At 39.4% G+C, this 20,840-nt stretch overlaps 1 protein-coding gene across 3 annotated transcripts in view; it reads right to left on the reverse strand.

Moving 5' to 3' along the window:
- tbc1d22a (TBC1 domain family, member 22a) overlaps positions 1-19,705 on the reverse strand; it is a 166,514-nt gene extending 146,809 nt beyond the window's left edge. For all 3 annotated transcript variants that reach the window (XM_026147265.1, XM_026147266.1, XM_026147264.1), the window contains exons 1-5: positions 19,440-19,705; positions 18,921-18,977; positions 12,010-12,193; positions 10,798-11,050; positions 4,054-4,236 (exon numbers count right to left, since the gene is read on the reverse strand). In XM_026147265.1, coding sequence (XP_026003050.1) covers positions 4,054-4,236; positions 10,798-11,050; positions 12,010-12,193; positions 18,921-18,977; positions 19,440-19,501 — 739 coding nt within the window. In that variant the 5' untranslated portion in view covers positions 19,502-19,705. The remainder of the gene's footprint in view (positions 1-4,053; positions 4,237-10,797; positions 11,051-12,009; positions 12,194-18,920; positions 18,978-19,439) is intronic.
- Positions 19,706-20,840: the final 1,135 nt, after the last annotated feature.

The following is a 20,840-nucleotide window of genomic DNA, read 5'->3' on the forward strand; positions in this document are numbered from 1 at the left end:
ATTTTAGGACCATAGCTAATGCCCACTCTGTGTGTGTGTGTGTGTGTGTGTGTGTGTGTGTGTGTGTGTGTGTGTGTGTGTGTGTGTGTGTGTGTGTGTGTGTGTGTGTGTGTGTGTGTGTGTGTGTGTACAAATTAAAACAGTCTACATGTGCAAAGTCGTCCAAGGGACACTAATTTTGCACACTTTGATTCAAACTGCAAGTCAACCAGCACCATGTACAGTGGGGCAAAAAAGTATTTAGTCAGCCACCGATTGTGCAAGTTCCCCCACTTAAAATGATGACAGAGGTCAGTAATTTGCACCAGAGGTACACTTCAACTGTGAGAGACAGAATGTGAAAAAAAAATCCATGAATCCACATGGTAGGATTTGTAAAGAATTTATTCGTAAATCAGGGTGGAAAATAAGTATTTGGTCAATAACAAAAATACAACTCAATGCTTTGTAACATAACCTTTGTTGGCAATAACAGAGGTCAAACGTTTACTATAGGTCTTTACCAGGTTTGCACACACAGTAGCTGGTATTTTGGCCCATTCCTCCATGCAGATCTTCTCGAGAGCAGTGATGTTTTGGGGCTGTCGCCGAGCAACACGGACTTTCAACTCCCGCCACAGATTTTCTATGGGGTTGAGGTCTGGAGACTGGCTAGGCCACTCCAGGACTTTCAAATGCTTCTTACGGAGCCACTCCTTTGTTGCCCGGGCGGTGTGTTTTGGATCATTGTCATGTTGGAAGACCCAGCCTCGTTTCATCTTCAAAGTTCTCACTGATGGAAGGAGGTTTTGGCTCAAAATCTCACGATACATGGCCCCATTCATTCTGTCCTTAACACGGATCAGTCGTCCTGTCCCCTTGGCAGAAAAACAGCCCCATAGCATGATGTTTCCACCCCCATGCTTCACAGTAGGTATGGTGTTCTTGGGATGCAACTCAGTATTCTTCGTCCTCCAAACACGACGAGTTGAGTTTATACCAAAAAGTTCTACTTTGGTTTCATCTGACCACATGACATTCTCCCAATCCTCTGCTGTATCATCCATGTGCTCTCTGGCAAACTTCAGACGGGCCTGGACATGCACTGGCTTCAGCAGCGGAACACGTCTGGCACTGCGGGATTTGATTCCCTGCCGTTGTAGTGTGTTACTGATGGTGACCTTTGTTACTTTGGTCCCAGCTCTCTGCAGGTCATTCACCAGGTCCCCCCGTGTGGTTCTGGGATCTTTGCTCACCGTTCTCATGATCATTTTGACCCCACGGGATGAGATCTTGCGTGGAGCCCCAGATCGGGGGAGATTATCAGTGGTCTTGTATGTCTTCCATTTTCTGATGATTGCTCCCACAGTTGATTTTTTCACACCAAGCTGCTTGCCTATTGTAGATTCACTCTTTCCAGTCTGGTGCAGGTCTACAATACTTTTCCTGGTGTCCTTCAAAAGCTCTTTGGTCTTGGCCATGGCGGAGTTTGGAGTCTGACTGTTTGAGGCTGTGGACAGGTGTCTTTTATACAGATGATGAGTTCAAACAGGTGCCATTCATACAGGTAACGAGTGGGGGACAGAAAAGCTTCTTACAGAAGACGTTACAGGTCTGTGAGAGCCAGAGATTTTCCTTGTTTGAGGTGACCAAATACTTATTTTCCACCCTAATTTACGAATAAATTCTTTACAAATCCTACCATGTGGATTCATGGATTTTTTTTTCACATTCTGTCTCTCACAGTTGAAGTGTACCTCTGGTGAAAATTACTGACCTCTGTCATCTGGAAGTGGGGGAACTTGCACAATCGGTGGCTGACTAAATACTTTTTTGCCCCACTGTATTAAGCCATTAGGTGATGAGAATGCAGATTAATGTAACAATTAAGATGTGATTGCAAACAATAATGATGGCAATAGCACAAATTTACTGAGAATGATTACATTAGTGCTAGCATATTAATTAAATATACCCAAAGGCACCAGTACAACAGAGGGGCTTAAACCTAATAATGCACATCTTAAAGCATAAATAAAATTTAAAGGGATATAAAATTAATTGAATTTATAGTTATTATAAGGAGGGATATTAGGAGGGAAAATTTTTGGCCACAGCATGTTTATTTTTGTTATAAAATATATATGGATGTTTGTAGAAGTTGATTTGCTTTTGGAGCCAGGTTAGCTAAGCTGCTGCCTTTTAGCTCCCTCAACCTGTTATTACTCAACAACTGTTTTGAAAATTACTTTCTTTATTTTCTTTCAAGCAGCCTCAAAATTCCAGTATCAGTTGGCCTGTAATTCAAATGTTTCCAAGAAAGACAATATGAACGCAGGATGCAGTTTAATGTGAAACAGATCGAGAAAGCATTGATTTTGCACCAAGAGCAAAACAGTAAATCACCAAGGCACAAACAGTAGATGAGAAAAACAACAAGGAAATTACTTAAATGTGATCAGGTAAAGAAAAACCTGAAGAAAATGTTTGTCTCTAATGATACACTGTCTCAAATACACGTTGAAAGCTTTTCGGTTGCGGTAAATTAAGACCACAGTCGTCATTTGAAAATAGAAGGCACGGTATTTAAACTGTGTCGTTTCTGCGCTGAAATACGTCTGACACAGCTTTTTGCATTTAGCATATTTAGTGTATTTAGACAGGCACATAACCAATTCTCCTCATAAGCCTTGCAGTTTGTGGTTTTGTTTTGTTTTTGTTTTTATCAAATTCACCACAGTGGCCTCACTACGTTTTGTCAGCCACATTCAACAAACACATACACGCAGCTTAAATACACAAAAACAACCCAAGGACATCAGGTGTACGTCTTTAATCTCAACGAGGGTCTAAAAGCAAAAGGGCTTTTAAAAGACATTCGACTTTTACAGTTCATCCTGCACCAATAATCCACACGAACTCAGCCGCTTTTAAAAGTCTCTGCTCTGACCAAAGGTAACCTCAGGTCAAACTAACGAGGAAGAAGACAAACATCTACAATTTTTGGTCATTAGTCTCAGGTTTACTGTTCAAATGTCAATATGTGATTTTTTTATTATATACTATGTTGGTCTCTATAGGTTTTCCGTGTGATAAAACAACTGTATTGTAGGTGCTATTTTTACTACTTGTTTCTTAACAACTCACTGACTTGGATTTTGTCAAAAGTAACTGACAGACGTGTATATACGCTGAGACAAGCAGCTCTAAGCCTCAGCTTGGCCTCACTTAAGTATTTACGTATGTATTTTTCACAGTTCCACATTTAACTTTTTTTTGTCAAACAATGTTTGTGGTCCAGTGTTTTGTTCTTCATGAAGGACTGACATATGTTCATCCAACCCTGAATACAACTGCAGACACCTCAGTAAAATGTGGGATTTTTCTTCGTTCCCTGCTTTCCCACCTTGCTGTGATTTAAACCATTGCTATAACAACTGCAATAATTCCACAAATTCAGAAGCAATGTTCTCCAGCCAAAATCACAGACATTTCATCACATAACATGCTGCAAATTGCAGACTAGTCACTGGATGGATCGCAAAACTCAGCATTCTGCACTCAGATAACTCGTTTGATGACTACTTCGATGTAACTTAATTACCTGAAACAAGGGAATCGATGCAACAAGCTAATGCGCACAAGTTGCCAAAAGTTAGTTACAAAGGACACAGAGTCAAATGCAAAGAGTTCACAAGGATTTCACGGCCACTGGGGTAAGCAGTGGTAGCAAACAACATCTCTTGGGTTGGATAAACAATAAAGGCCTGTCGTTTGGTTAGAACAAAGGCCTGTCATTGGCTTTTGTTGTTGGGGTATTTTTTCCCCCCTTGTAATCTGCATGTCCAGATGGCTGGATGACTTTCTCCCTCGCAGCATTGTTAAAAGCACGACACAGCTGGCAGACAGAGTGGGAAGCAAAAGAGTGCAAGGAAATGAAAACGTGAAAGAGTTCAGGGAACAAAAGAACTAAGGCAACGCTAGAGAGACAAAGTAATAGCGAGACAAGTGAACTAAGTAACAGAACACATTGTAACACTGACAGACGGAGACTGGTGGACAAATTTCTCTTACCCAGATCTGTGTTGGGTCCTGCCAACAACTGTTTGAACTTATCTAGGCGGGACGCTTCCCTCTCGGTCATGGCTGGAGTGCCAGATGTGTTCTGGTCAGCCATGCGAGCCACTAGAGGGATGACAGGAGGCCGATGGGGCAGAGACCGCTGTCTGTGGAGGGCTGCATGCTCACCTGCTGCATCTGGTGGAAGGAGTGAGATGAGAGAAATTAGGGCTGCATAAACACACAAACACACATCCAAAGGATTGAGACGATGCAGCTCTACATCATGCAGAAAACACGGAATATGTGATGAAGGTCTACGGCTTGCTGCTACATTAAAGAAAACATACATCCATATGTAAAAAAGGACAGATGGCTTTTATCTTCATCAAACTCCTAGAGAAAAATTTCAACTGCAAAAATTGTGTCTACTCAAAGATCACTTTTTGCAATTTAAAAATGCTCTGCCTCCTGAATGTGCAGGGCATTCGCTGCACTTTAATTTGAGCTGTGGTGAGTTGACACCGTGTCTGGCAGCAAAAGGTAGCTGTACGGTGATAACAAGTTAAACAGCAGGCGAGATAACGTGAGGTTGCTGTGAACAGCAGACAAAGTTAAATTGAAGAGCGGCTTTTTCAAGCTAATTGAGTTGATATCAAATTACAGAACCATTTACTTCTGCCTGCTGCACCAATCGACTACATGTGAGAAAAGTCCATGCGGTCCAATCAGATGTCTACTTTGCGCTTCCTGTCCTGTCACCTCCATGTAAACTAAACTAAATATTTACAGCAACGATAACAAGGGTTGTCATGGCAACAGATTTTCATGCAGGATTAGTGTGGCCAAAAGACAAGGATAATAGTGTGACACCTAAATCTGTCATATCGCGCATAACTTTCCTTTTTTCTTTTAGTAATTTTACGTTTTAATTGTAAAAACAGCAACGCAGTGCAGCGACTCTCTCAGGCCAAACTGTGAGCCCATCTGCGAGTGAAGTCAGTTTAACTGTGCAGCTAGCTTTAGCTCGGAGCACTCTGCAAGAGATGAGCAGAAAAGCCACGTGAAGAGCAGACAGAAAATATGTCATTAAACTAAAAATCAAGTCCTCGATGGTTCATTCGTCTCCACCTCTAATGTTTGTAACAGCAAAGCTGCATCGAGCTGCACTGGTCAGGGATTCAATTCTAACAGCTGATTTACTGTGGGAAGTCAGTCCATCAGTATGTGAGAGGAACAGCTGCAGTAACATGAAAGCGACATTAGCCTGGCCAGCAAGTCTAAATATTACAGTTACTGTCAATTGCAGACTTCAGGTTTATTTCACAGGGTTTTCCAAAAAATGTGAGCATTAACTGTTCAAGAATTACAGCCACTTTTATACATAGTGGCCATATTTTCTAAAGACTCAAAAAGAATAATTGGACAAATCCTAAGGTTTTTTTGAAAGTTTAGAACACATGGACATCGCCAAATGTTGCGTTTCCTCTCTTGAGCTGCTCTGCTAGGCTTTTACTGCAGCCACCTTCTGTTGCTGCTTTCAGTGCTGTCTCAACTGAAACGCATGCTCTATTGAGTTGAGATTAGGTCGCTAACTTTATCCCATTTCTTTGCCTTTAGAAACTCTTTGATTGCTTTTGCGGTATGCTTTGGGTCATTATCCATTTGAATTGTGAAGCGCTGTCTGATCCATTTGGCTGAAGCTGTCAGAGAGTATAGTCCTGTACACTTCAATATTCATCTTGCTTATCCTATCAGCAGTCCCATTATCAATAAACACTGGTTTCCCGCTTCCAATGGCAGTCATGCATGCCTTCATCGTAACACTGCCTCAAAAGCCGCTTTTTTCCTTCTCTTCCCATCATTCTGGTACAGGTTAATGTTTGTTTTATCTGGCTTTGAATAAGAGATGGTATCTTATTTATCTAGTCTGTCCTTCCTGTTCTTCTGTGTAACCTGGGGGTAAACTGTCTGTATTTCCATTAATGAAGGAACCTCTCAATTTGAGACTTTGACAATGATTCACTTACCTCTCTAGAGTGCTTTTGATTAAAGTTCTGCAATCTCTTCACTTCACTCCTTCGCATCAGTTTTGTTTGGACCTCACTCAAAGGTTCCAGTCAAAAGACACCAAATTCAAGTTCAACACTTTTTAGCTTTACTAATAATGGACTAACAAGGCCACAAATCTCACCTGGCCATGAAATTGCTTGTCAGTCAGCTGTCCAATTAACTGTAAAAATGGGAGACTATGTATAAAAATGGCTGTAACTCCTAAACTGGTAAACCAAAACTTCTGTTGAATTAAAGCTAAAGGTCCAACATGGTGGTATACTGAGGCAAAAATTACAAAACTTGTCTCACTGTCTACATAGTCCAATCAGATGTACTGTGTGCTTCCTGTCCTGTCACCTTCATCTAAACCAAACAAAGGATTTTCAGTAATGATTACAAAATCTGTCATGGCAACAGAGCTGTATACGGGATTATATAGTGGGAACAATAGATAAGGACAGTCATGCCCCTAATGTCGATCATACTACTAGTAAGAAAAGGCAACTTCTGGCATAAACTTCTACCACAATTCATGTGTGAGAATCACTTTATGCACATCATTTTAGAGCCCAAAGAGAGTACTTAGATATGACATTATTGTATTGTTTGTATGCAGGTGTTAACAGATGTAGTTACGGCTGGTGGCTTGTTATTGAATGAGCTTCCAGTAAAGCGGCAGTTGTGGTTTTATAACCGTGAAGGCTCTATACTGGATAGACAAACACATTAATTCAGTATTGAGGGCCACATGTTCTACCAGATGTGCAGAAGAAACAACAGAAAGAGTCCCACAAAACCAAGCAGAGACAGCACGCAGACAAGTGTGTGAGATCAGGACCTCAATGTGAAGACGGACACTGCTCCTATCACACTGGGCAAGTTCATAAAAAAAAATTTTTAAACGCCCTGTCGTCCACACTGCCAACATTTCCTAAAGCAAAACCAGAATCACACAAGCATTTGGCAGCAATTAAGAAAACTGGAATGCTGCCGATTTTAATACCCCTTTCACTTTTTACAAGAACAAATAAAAGGCTACAAATCTGTTCTCAAGTGCTTTATTTGCACTTAGAAAAATTAAAAAAGATTATTCAAGCTGGCAGCAGCTTCTCTCTACTGGAGCCCTTTGTGTCATTTTAACAATAAGCCCTTTTTTATAGTTCATTTAATAACTTTCCTTTTAAAAGGCTGTTAAGAGCAAAGCTAAGTTGAGAAAGTTACATTTCGGGGTGCACTGATTGTGAAATTTTGCACCAATACCAGGGAAAGAAAGAAATCTTACACAGTTTTAAATTGCATTTACAAACATGCAGCCAGCATTCAACAACACCAGTATCCGTCATTACTGAAGCAAAGCCAAAAATATTGGTCCAATTGTACAACATCTGTATAATGTTCAATCATCATGACTTCTGCTTTGTGCTGGCTAAACATGTAAAAGACAATATGATTTTTAACTGAAAGAAATTAAATTAGACAAATCTTTATTACAAATAATTATGTAAGTATCAATAAACGCTTAAAATTGATGACTACGTAAGCCACGGTAAGACATCAAATATTACATTTAAGGAAGGATTCAAAATAAATATGAGCAAGTGTACAAACATTTATAAAGAGCACTTTTCCCAAACATGACAGGCAGTTACAAAAGCAGAGTATGTATTTTAGAAGACAAGCAGAACAGAAAAAAAGCCCAAAACAGAAGACAAAATAAGAGAAGACAAGAGAAGACTTGTATACTCCTGTCCCAACAGATGATGTAGCCGTACATGGAGGCCAGATAAGAGGAACTGCCTGAAGGCGAAGGGCTGTTCGTGTTATCTGTATCTAAACACAGCAACAGGCAGTGGAGCAGACAGCCAGGCAGACAGACAGACAGATGACCTGCCAGACAGGACAACAGTCGGCTACACGGCTCACCATGTACAGCTTCAGCATCTGCTACTGCTGCTGGTGCTGCGGTCTATAGACATACCCGGTTGCTATACAGCGCTACACAGTGTCACATTTAAACATGAACACTGACGTGACCTGTGGAGCAGGCTTCGTACAGTGACGCATCTATAAAAGGGAGCCATGATGCAGAACGGTTGTTGTGTATTATGAGGTCATGGCAGGTCGCTCAGAGAAGCTGTGCAGGAGGTGGGAAGGTGTTTCTTTCAACTCCCATGTTCATATATAAGAGGAAAGGGACTTGAAGCGAAGGGGGGAGAAACACATGTTACTACGAAAAAAAAATTGCTCTACACTGAAACATTTTTCCTTTTCTTATCTTTGAATATTTTTATCTTACAGTGGAAAAACAGTGTTGACAGTCAGACCTCTGATTAAGTCTGATTCATTAAGTCTGCTTGTTTCCCCTATTGCCTTAAAATGTGTTAACACAACTTATTAATGAATAATGAGTTCTAATGTAAAACTAATCATCAGGTTTGCTGATTCTGAGACTTCAGTGTCAATATTATGCGTAGCTATCAGCTACATAAAATGCAGTCTTGAGATCCCTTCTCAGGCACTTCCCCTATCGACCTCAGGTGACTTTGATAGGCCACACGATAGGGTGGGGCAAGTGGTTTCCCCTTTAACCCCCGGTGATTGTAATGACCCACATCTGTTTTTGGGGTTGTTTTTTTTTTGCACCTTGGCTCGCATGATGACTCACATGATCAACAGTGGGTCAACAGTCACTTCGAAAGCGGACGACACTCACTACGGTTTTAATACCTGAGACTCTCAACCCTCTGTTTTTAGAACTTGGATGAGAGCTGAAACATCTTCACAAATTCCTTGCTGACAGTTTAACCAAAAGGCATTTCCAGTGGAAACTGGCCGACATATCCTGAGTATAACCATGTATAATATCCACAAAACTTAAAAAGAGGTTATACACACACAATACGGTAATGTTATGTTCAAGCCCAGTACGTATTATTCCGTGAGGCTCCAGACTACGATAGCCGTAATGCTCTGACAATCCATCAAGCGGTGCGGCTTCGTAGCTTAGCAAAGTTGTACTAAAACATTTTTGACAGATTTTTTAACCGTGTATCACATAAAATCCGTTGAAGGTCAGTAAACACAACCAGAATTCATACATAAGGCGCACCAGATTATAAGGGGCACTGTCGATTTTTCTGAAAATCAAAGGATTGATTTTAAGTGTGCCTTATTTTCTGAAAAACATGGTAATAACGACGGCCTGCTTGCATGCTCTACCAAAAATAGTGCTTTGTTGCGTATCTGACGGTCGAAAACCAAACCAGTTCCACACCACTGAAGTTGCAGCATTTTTACAAACCAATTCTGGTTCATCTGTTTCATTCAACGATCCGCTTTCGCCCTTCTCATTCTCCGTCGCCACCATCCTTTTTCTGCCATGTGCATATGAAAACAAAGGCACTGCACATGTGCGTTTTTTCAAATTCTATTGCGATATTTCATTTTCTTATCGTTGCCTAATATTATACTTGTATTACCGTGAACAGTATGATATGGCCCAGCCCTACTCACAAACTAACCCCAGAGCATGAGAGAAACTGAAGTTTTACACAAACTGAAAGCTGAGAATATTCATCAAGCACCTTTACTGCTCAAAGCAACACATTTCCAAAAATGCAACTCTTACTGTGAAGTCAAACAGACAGTATCTGGTTTGCATTGTGCTCTTCATAGTTTTACTACTGCTTAGCAAGCAGTTGGAGAATGTTTGCAGACAAGTCAGCAACTCCCATGCAAATTACCAGCAACCGTGGCATCTGCTAGCACTAATCACGTTTTTGGTACAGCATTGCTCTCTCTTTCTCTTTCTTACCAATTTCACCGACTGACAGCAAGCAAACCTGCGACAACTGGTCAGGGAATACTCATTTTTCCATAGCAACCAGCTTGGTGGTTGCCAACCAGGCTCTAGGCCCCTGTGGCTGAGGTTTAATGTGATATTGCAGCTACTCTTTTTACCATTTGACAGTTAAAAATATGCGTGTGTGGTGACTGAACTTCAACATAGAAAAGAGCTGTTCTCAATAATATGAAAAGAAGCAGTAATAGCTTAACTTTCCATCTCCTACTTATGCTTTTTGAATTGTATTGAATTGCTTTTTGAGTTCAATTTCAGCAATATAATTCAACTAATTTCAAGACTTTAAATTAGCGGAACTCGGGTGAATTACTGTTTTATTTATTTTCTTATTCCTGAAGTGATGTTAATGATAAATTCAACAATTTTTCACTGAATTAAATTTAAAGTAATTTTCATGCTGAGCACTACACAAACACGTCTGCTCAAAGTACAACATTAGCAGTCTTAGCAGATGTTCTCACTGCAGAATGACAACATCTGCCAAGTCTCAAAGCAGCTGTGAGGCACAGTAAATAAACCCCACTAAAAATACTGGCGCCACAAACACTCCAACTTTCTGAGCTTATAAAAAGTGCATCATCACTAAAAACCTAACTATGCTGATCATTTTTAATTGTGTTTAATGGATTTTTCGCAAAGCAACAAACCTATTTATGGCGTTGCATTAGAAGTTACAGCGGTGACATTTTCTAAAAGATGCCCTATTCACCTTCCATGTATTGCCCTCCTCAGAAACTCATTTACGGATTTAAGTGTATCGTTGCAGAAATTTCTCTTAGTGAACACTTGGGCTTAAAAAAAGAAAAAACCTCGCAGAACACTGAGTAATGGTGCTCACTAACCTTTAGGTGACCCAATTGGAGCTTCGCTGTGGGACTTCACTAGGCGGCCATCAGTGTAAGGGCTGCTCTGGGATCCAAATAATACCTCAGGGCTGGTCGCGTCTCCCTCTTCCACCCTGTCCTCCTCTTCCTCTTCTTCATTGTCCTCGTCGTCCTCTGCCACCTCCTCCTGTGTGTCGTCTTCTCTTCGGTCCAGCTCTGATGTCTCATCCTGCCTCTGTTTCTCCTGTTGCTTGCTGTGATTCTCAATCACCTGTTCAGCAGATAGAAAAACAAGGTGAAACCTTGGTGAGCTTAAGGCTGGTAACCTCCCCAGAACACATAAGGCGTACAACTCGCTTAGATGAGTAAACTAACGTGTTGGGTTTTTTTTTTTTTTTGCAGCTGCTACTTGCTTGAGAGAAATGCAAACTGTGCAATTTTGTAAAATTTCCCCTCTTAAAGATAAAATGCATAATAACTCTATGAAAAGAAAAATCTTTCAATTTGTTAAAAGTTGTCCTTACGTCAGTTAATGAACACACTATCCTTAGTAAATCTCCAATATTTTAATTTCAGCAAATGCAGCAAAATCTGAAATAATCTTTAAAAAAGCCATTGAATTGTTTGCGCTCAAGGCCACAACTTGTACCATTTCTTTCATGGCAGGCGGCATAGTTTAGAGAGGAATCTATTTTAACAGGAAGTTTATTTTATGTCTGCAGCATGTATGTTGTCCAGACTCTTCAGAGAGGACACATCACCCTGGCAACCAAGACAAGGGCGCTTTAAAAGAAGACTTTACCATGACATTCCTTTAAAACTAACGCTGTAGATTTAAGGGCCTATCCAAGTCATTTTTAATGATAATTAATCGTGTATTTCAAATGATATGTATGTTAAAACAATAGAAATGAAGTGTTCATGTTGTGAGCTTACCTACCAACACCTCCAGCCTTCAAATATGAACCTATTTGCCCTTTAAAAGTTGCTACATATTATTTATGGACACAAATAAGAACATGTAAAATAGCAGAGATGAAAAACTGTGTTCAGGAATATGAATAAACGCTAGCAAATGAATACCCAGAACAAAAGAATCATTAGTATTTCACAAAATACACTGAAGCTGTGTTGATTCGTGATGAGTGCTTCCTTCTACACAGACATAGGAAAATGTGCTACTGCAGTGGAAAGACATCAACCAGGCAAAACTACTTTAAAGTAGTTTACCTTATTGGCTGTTTCCATGACCACCTCGATGTTGAGGTTCTGCGCAGCCATGGCCAGCAGCTCGTCGTCGTCATCCCCGACATCCCAGGCGTCGCTCGTGATGCTCTCAAACTCCTGGAAGGTGGTCGCCTTCTTGGGCTTGCCTGGAGTGGCTGGAGGCGGCTTGTTGCCTGCTTTGATCAGACTGAAGGACAGAAAAAAAACAGGATAATGGGGGGAAAAAAAGAAGTGGTTTTCGAAAAAAGAAGAGAAAAGGGATGGGTGCAGAGGGTGAGAGAAGGAAAGAAAACAAGAGAAAAGAGAATGTGAGATGAATAATTAATTAAAATTAGGAATTAATAAATGAGCTAGCATTTGTCGTTCACATATTGTAAAATATTTCAATTTTACACAAAAACACTCAGCTTAGCTTTATTTTAGTAAAGCTAATCCCAGTACAAATCAAAAGGACAGCTTTTAGGTCAAATCAATAAGCAAATCAATATGAGTCATTCTTCAATTATTAATGACTGCTACCTTTTTATTTTATAAACCAAATAAACAGTTCTTCTTACAGGGACAACATTTTGGACGCCTTTCCAAGTCAGTAGGATACTTTTAATTGCAAAAGTGCCGCTTTGACAGACACAACAGCTTAAAAGAGTGCTGCAGACAGCTGTGTGTCTGTCCATTCATTATGTAATTTTCACTTTGATCCATGTTTAGGCTGTGATGTACGCACAGCATGGTTTTACCGCTTTCTACTTTCTGTTTCCTGAGGTAGGTCGTGGTGTATTTCGAAGCATGTTTTGGATCAGTTTCACTTCCTTGACTGACTTCTTCATAATTCTATCCACAATCTGCAGCGATTTAGCGGAATCCCTTCGTCTCTTTCTATCCGTGTAACGCCTGCCTGTGCAACAGCATGCACACAGGCCCGAAGCGGAATAATTCCACCCCCATGCTGAACACTTTGCAAGGTGTTCTTTTCATATAACGCTGCTCTGTTTTTTCCCCCTCCAAACATATCTTTGGCTTATTTTACAGGTTTAAGGATTACTTCAGATCACCCTTGCGTGCAGACCCAGTTCACGAATCAACCCAGTGTGCGAATTACCACATGTACAAAAGCACACACGTGCACAGAGACACATTAACTGAAGTACATCATTAGCTTAAAAGTTTCATTGAGTTACTTAAAATTTCTTTGAGTTACTTTATTGAGGCTGCAAGGATACAGTTTAATTTAGCTCCGTTTTCATCTGGAACACAATTTTTTGCTATTTGCCTACAAAATCCTAACTGCACGCTGCTTGACATGGATCATGCGGCGTGTCTGTCAAATGCTGATTGGCTGACGAGTGAGCTGGAACAGGGAAGTGAGCGGCAGCGGTGTTTACCAGGAATGGGAAAAGCATCAAAATAACATGAAGGACTGACAGCAGCACAAGCAAGAAGTGTACAACAGACCGGTTGTACCACATTTTTGACACTGCCCTCATCTGACAACAGACACTCTCTGCAGTCTGAAGATGCACACGGTCTGCCAAAGCACTACCACCCCCGAACTGTAATTTCCCTATTACAAAGACGGTTATTACCATAAGAAAGAACCAGGAGACGTGTACACGTTGGCCAACTTCCATCCTAACTCAAAAGAAAGGGAAAGTTTGAAAACACGCAAATTAATTTCAACCCTCTGTGGAAATCTACACGAGTAAACATTAATCAGAAGAAAGAAAAGGGTTATTACTGAAGAGGAGACTGTGTTCCCCTCTATTTGAGTGCGTGTATGAGAGAAATCCAGAGAGAAAAAGAACTCTACACTATGTCCTGCTCAGAAGTGAGTTTACTAAAGTAAATGTGAGTGTAAGTGACAAACCTCAAGTGAAATTATAAAATGAATGGACAGACACATTGCTGACTGCAAAACTCTTAAGCTGTTAAGTTTGTCAGAGGAGAGCTTTTAACTGTATTCTCATCAGTTCTGAAGTCATTACCTATGGTCTGGCATACTACACCAAACCAATTAAGTAAAAGATAAACCAGTAAATGACTGAAGTAGATGTGTTTTGCTTTGTTAGTATTCTATTAAAAAGAGAGAACGGATCTAGCCATTTCCTGTTGTCAACAAAGTTTTCTTTTTCTTAAAACAAACAAACAAAAACAGTGAGCTCACGATAAAAAGAAAAATGGTTTTTTTTGCAAATTGACAGAAAATTATTGTTTTTGAAATAAAAATGGTCTGGGTTTTTGTGATTTTACTCATTTATTTCTTACAGTTGCAAGCCCACAGCCCATAGAGCAGTGCTGACAGGCGTTATTTGTTACACTAGCACTTCTTTGAATGCTACTCTGAAAGAAAGGGGCACAAGTTGTAAGTGTTTTTCAATAGTTTACAGGACACTAGTATTAACGGTCCAGTTCAGGCCACTTAAAATTAAGCTGTGCTATACTGTATGTATGCCATGAAAGCTATGATTTTAAACAATATTATTGGTATCTGCCTAGACTTTCATAAATGCTGCACCTCTACTAATGTTAGAGACACTGCTAATGCCACTATATGGTATGCTATACTATTCTACAACACACTGGACATCTGTGTAGACAAACTTCAAGGCCCCACTTTTATTTTTTGATAATGTGAAACTTTCTTTTGTCCACACGGAACGATGTTTCTCAAATTACTTTAAAGCAATTTTTGATATTAATCCAAAACCAAAAAAAATAAGAAGTCAATATTTCCGACACCAATACTGAGACTTTCAGCTTAGAGACAGCCTATGGAAGGGAGAGCAATGTGTTATGATTTACAAGATGAATCATCAATATGAACATTTTTTAATGAACACTAAATATTTATTTATTTTCCACAATAATTAGCTAACAACAAAACAGACCTTTCAGCTTTTCATGTATTTTGAAGTTGGATTTTGCTTTAGACCTGGAATTTGATTGTGTTTTCCTTTAAAGGACTTTGGGTCAAATTCTGTTTAAAGATATATTTTTATAGTGCTCTTTAGTGCTGGGCGATATGGAAAAAATATTTATCACGATATGAATTATTTTATATCACGATAACGATATATATCATGATATACCACCTGACCTGTGGTCATCTAGAAAGTACGCAGTCTGTAAACAGCGAGTGCCGAGGGTGCAGTCTTTGTTTTGAGTTACCGTAAAGTATGTTGCAAATCCGGGTGCATGTACAGCAGCACCAGCTTTCAAACCACAAGACAGAGTTTCTTTGCGAAAAATATCATTTTTTTATACTTTATTTTCTCTTGCATAAAGTTAAGAGCATGTATAGTGAGAAGACAACACTAATATATTTGCCACAGGCTATTTAACCCTTTAAGACCTACCATAGAACCAAGTCCGCCAGAGCTTATCTTTATGTTTTTACATGCTGTAGTCCCATTTGTGGGAGCATTTCAAGTTTCCATATATCAATACAACCGTTATAGCCCAAATTTTAATAATATGTATGCATTAAGTCCATAATAACTACATAAATTGCAAAAAAATTGTAGTGCAATTAACTACAAAAACAATTGAAAATCGTTTTTGTTTAGTTTTTTACATATATCTCTAGTTAGAAAAAATTAAGAGGTGTATCCCTCAAAACTGTAAATACAAAATACTTTCCAACCACGAGAAATTTATTTTGAGTGTCTTCATAGTTTTATTTTTGAGATACACTAATTTTTTTATATACTACAGGAAAAATGAAAATAAATATTATAATGCATCAAAATAAACTATTTCCAACAGTGTAATTTGAGTTCTAACCATCCCAGAAACTATACAGAAAAGCATAAAGTCTAACATGACTAAAAACACCAACAAAGGCTAATAAGGCCCTTTCGCAAAAATGACGTCACTTCCAGTTTCGGGCAGGTAATGGCGGACATGCAATAGTTCGCGTTGACGTATATGCCAACGTAGGAAGTGCTATGAACATCAGCAAAGCGTGTTTCTGGAATATTATGTTTTTGCTTTTTTCTTCTTATACAATTTTTGCAAAGCTATATGTGGAAGGAAACCGTGACCTAGGACAAGCTAATGGCATAAGATGTAAGTACAACTCCTCCGGTTTCACATGCAAAAAAAATTATTGCACTACCTTACGTGGTTCCAGTTCTACAGGGATTTAAAAATAGTTAGGTAAAACGGAGTGTGCCTGCTCCGACCGGTTGTAAAGGGTTAATTATATATTTTATGTAATAATATCTAAAATTTGGGTTAGAAACGATAGAAGACAAATGGCAAGATAGACACTTTTCTATCCTCCACACGATATATATCGTCATATCGCCCAGCACTAGTGCTTTTTGAGATATATTTTCTCTCATTTCCAATAAAAATAATCTTTTTCAAAACAGTTTAGTGGGATACATACTGAACCTTGAGGACAGAAACAAGGTATCTCACCAGTATTGATCCAATACCAATACCAGCTTTGATACCAATACTACTTATATTAGAATCAACCGTTTCATCACTATTGATTATACTCTATTGCAGACATGGACACGGAGAGCTGCTATGCTCCAACCACACATGAGCATGTATAGTTGGAGCACTGTAATGACAACTCTCCGCAGACAATCACAATTAACAGACAGGCACGCAGACGTGCACACAGACCCTTGTGCCCACCATCTAATGATGAAATTTACATCACTTGGAGCCTTAGTGGACATGCAGACACAGAAAGTATAATCAAGGCTTAGAATTGCTCAACTTTCTTCAACTTGTTTACCCAGTCACAAAATGACTGGACTTTCTTGTAGAGTCACTGCCTCTGTGGTCATTCCAGTTCTGCAGTTTCAAAGTGCAAAACAGAAGATTACCAGAATTATAACTGAAAGACTTGACAAATGACATTACACACATTGAAGTAACTGTAAGTAATAATAGGCTCAACCCAGCCCATGATGTCACAGATGGTATGTTCATTCGTCAGTTGTGTAATGGAAAAACATATACGTCCACATTCGTCACTGGGATGTGGCTAAAAATACAGCAGCCATTCAGCCACACCTGAGCGTTTTGTGCCGTGACAAACTGAGGTAGAAGAAATCTATCTCAGCACCAATACATTGGATAAAACAGGCCTACCTTTAAATAAGCTGAAATTAGCCGCCTTTTTAAGTGTACATAAATTATTTTCCCCACAAAAAACATTGCTGCTCACAGGATTGCGTTTTCACAAGGTCCGGTAAACTGAAGGTGCAATAATGAACATTTCAAATTGGTCAAGTTGCTCAAGTAGCCTACTTATAGCATTTGAGCCATTTATCAGTTATCTCACAAAAACTGATAAAAAAACAAACAAAACAATCTGCTTATGACATAAAGCAGAAAGTGCTGGTTACTAGGGCTGTGCGATATGACCAAAATCATATAACGATATAAATCACAAAAATGTAACATTTTCTTTAAATTCTGTGAATCTCGGGCAGCTCGACTTGCGGGAAGTGTTTCCAGCTGCGCGTCATGTAGCTGGAGTCGAGTGTTTTAACAGATGCATGAAACTATACAGTTTTAGACATAAGTTGTAACGGCCGCCGTTTTCTTTTTGAGTATTTATACACGGCGTGCTGCGGGGAAAAGCCTGTTCTAACGTTTGAGTCTAAGGTTTATTTTTTAGCACCTGGCGGCTCTTTTTTTGCTTCTCATCCGTAAATAATCTGCTCTTTCACGTGGTTCAGTTTATTTTGAAAAGTCTCAACAGGATCTTGAGCTTTATGGTGAAAGGTTTATGTGGAACATAAACAAGTGGACACGCGATGGTGTTACCATCGTTGTTGCTAACCACAACGCATAAAAACAGGCGCTTGTCCGTCTGTAGTGTGGTTATATAAAATATAAGAGAAAGAGAAGTTTAAGAAATTAATATAGCCACTACAGTGACCATCAAAACGATGAAAGAATATTTCTGTAAACAGTTCATTTTGCGACACCACGAAACAAACGATAGCGTAAAATGAAACGATAGACGTTTTTATATCGGCATCCGATATATATCGTTATATCGAACAGCCCTACTGGTTACTGTGGGAGAAGGCAATGATGGTCGGTGGTGTTTGCAGGGAGGCATTAACCAAAACAAAGAAGTAAACTAGATAAATAAGTTAATCCCCACAGTAATTTTGTGTTATCACACAAACAGAGCCACACCTCCATGTAATCCTTCAGGAAGGCGCCAGACAACCAGATTTGATGTGAATGTAACCTAACAGCAGGGTTCACCCCGTCTGCCGTGTGTATCGTCCACCAAACAGACACACTGACTGACAGCTGGAGTATAGACAGGGTGAACAGAGCAGAGACAGCAGAGGCAGAATCTTTTTTCTTTTGTTATGTCAAATTAATTTTGTGCTGGCAAAATGTTTAAAAGTAGTGTGAAAAAGAGCTGAAAGACATTTAGGTATTTTTTCATGATTTCATGAAGTAACCCCCCCCCCAAAAGTGGTAAGCATCAATAAAACATCGGTTTCAGCATCTGATACAGATGGAACAACTGAGACAGCTCATTGATTTTAAACCTTCAGCAGAAGGCAAATGATTTCTGCTAGTGACAACAACAGAACTCAAGCAAAAACAAACAAACAAAAAAAACAAGTATACAGTTACGTCCCATTCAAAGAGAATGACCTAATCTAAATGGATAATAACTTTTTTTCCAAAACCAACCATTATTAACACAAAACAATAATAATTTCCCATGGTAGGGACAGTTTTTTTTCTCCACTCAACAGTACATCACTTTTTTTAATCTGAAGCAAAGTACCGGGTCGACATCAATTGGGCTTTGAAGTCTAGTTTATCACATGACACAAAAACTGACATTGGGCCAGAGAACTTCACCAAGATCACATGGTATTTATTTTTACAACAAGGAAGTCGGTTTAACTTACTTTGCATGAAGGAGCGGGTCGAAGGGTGGATGCTGTGCACCGTACACATGCTGAATGCTGAGGAAGTGGAAAAGATAGAATGGAAATGAATGAACTATTCGATCACTGGCTGGCAAGCTAGCATGTTAGCTTTAAGCTATTTAAAACAATACCAGTTTAAACTGCAGGAGTGAGACTCCGTGTGACCCGAAGTGCAATAATTTGCCGTGAGACCTTGACTACTCGTGTTGTGAAATAGTTACTGTGTCATTAGTTACAACTCTGCGACGGAGTACTGATGAACTATTAGCCACTGTTAGCAGCCTAGCTCTTAGCCTAGCTAACAGTTGCAAGGGGTAAAATGCGTCTACGAGACGTTTTTACCACAGACGTTGGCCAGTGACAAGAATGGGAACTTTGTCCAACAGCAAAGCCCCAACAATCAAAGTGAAAGTTGGCGTTTGAAGAGCAGCAGCGCAGCGTCAGCTGAGTGAAGCTAGCTACGCTAAGCTAACAAGCAGGAGGGAACACGTCACTCACCTGCCAGGAACCTTCGCTGCATTCCTTTTCCAGAACTGTTTTTTGTTTCCGTCGCTCGACATCTTCCCGCAGCGGTCCACTCAGTCCTAAACTAAAACAACCCGACGCTGTCGTTATCTCAAAAATGTTAAATGTCTGTTTATTTACACCAGCTCCCCTCCTCCAAAACTCAGAAAGCTGCCATGTTGATACTGCCTAATCGGCAAGTAAACGCGACTGTGATTGGCTGGGGTGACACTTCCTCACTGTAACCCAATCACAAGTGAGATCTGGTTGTCGGTAGGAGCATTTTTTTAATAGGACGCTGACGTCATGCTCCACGGCCTTTGCTGTGTTGACAGAAACTCCGACTGTGAATCAAAGAGACCCTCCAGCATCAGGACCAGAGGGAAGGCATACAATATCACCAACGAAAATACATGGACAGGATCATAGGAGGGTTTTTTGGATATTTAGAAATGTTCATATAATATGTATACATTGTTTTTCAGGCAGAATCTTTAAATAGATCGGTTCTCATACAATTTTTGTAATATAAATCTGTAGTTTGTGTGATGCCATATATTGAATGTTGGTTCTCACTATGTATAAAATAAAGTCAGGTTTATTTTAGGCTTTTCAAACTTATTTTATGAACTTGGTGAACTGACAGGTGATTCTATTAATACAGGTTTTATGTGCTTGGGAATTTGGAAATTAAACTTGAATGATGCTTTTTTTGAGGCTATAATAAACAATAAACTGTCCTGGAAACCACATATCAACTAAATGTTTAATAAACTGGCTGTATAAAGTAATAGTTAATATTACAGTATTACAGCAAATGGATTATCATTGTGGAGTAACTATATGAATATGAGGATGACTTGACTCGGTAAACAACACGTTTGGCCTTTCTGTTCTGCTAAGTTCTAGCTCCGCTCATCAGAAAAATAACCCACTATTATTGTTACGTGTACATATCTACAGCTAGTGCGGTACCAATGAAGGCAACCTGCATAAAGTTTAGTTTGTATTTGCTGTTTCTATCTATCTATCTATCTATCTATCTATCTATCTATCTATCTATCTATCTATCTATCTATCTATCTATCTATCTATCTATCTATCTATCTAGTGGTGAGACTTGCTTCTAGAGTGTGTTTTGTTAAAAGGCAAATGCTTTAAGTCAGAGTCAGTGTGCTCATATGTACAGAACAGGGAAAAACAAATGTTCTTTTGTTTTTTATTTTCACAATTCTGAGTAAAAAGTCAGAATTCTAACATTAATCAATTTTTCTCCGAAATTTGACTTTTTTTCTCAGAATTCAGACCTGTTTTTTATTTTTCCAGTGGCCCTAATCTTCCGTACACACGCTTACCCTTGTAGATACTTTGTTTTGAAATTGGTAGCCTTAAAGG

Source organism: Astatotilapia calliptera, chromosome 17 (genome assembly GCF_900246225.1).
Source record: "Astatotilapia calliptera chromosome 17, fAstCal1.2, whole genome shotgun sequence".
NCBI lineage: Eukaryota > Metazoa > Chordata > Actinopteri > Cichliformes > Cichlidae > Astatotilapia > Astatotilapia calliptera.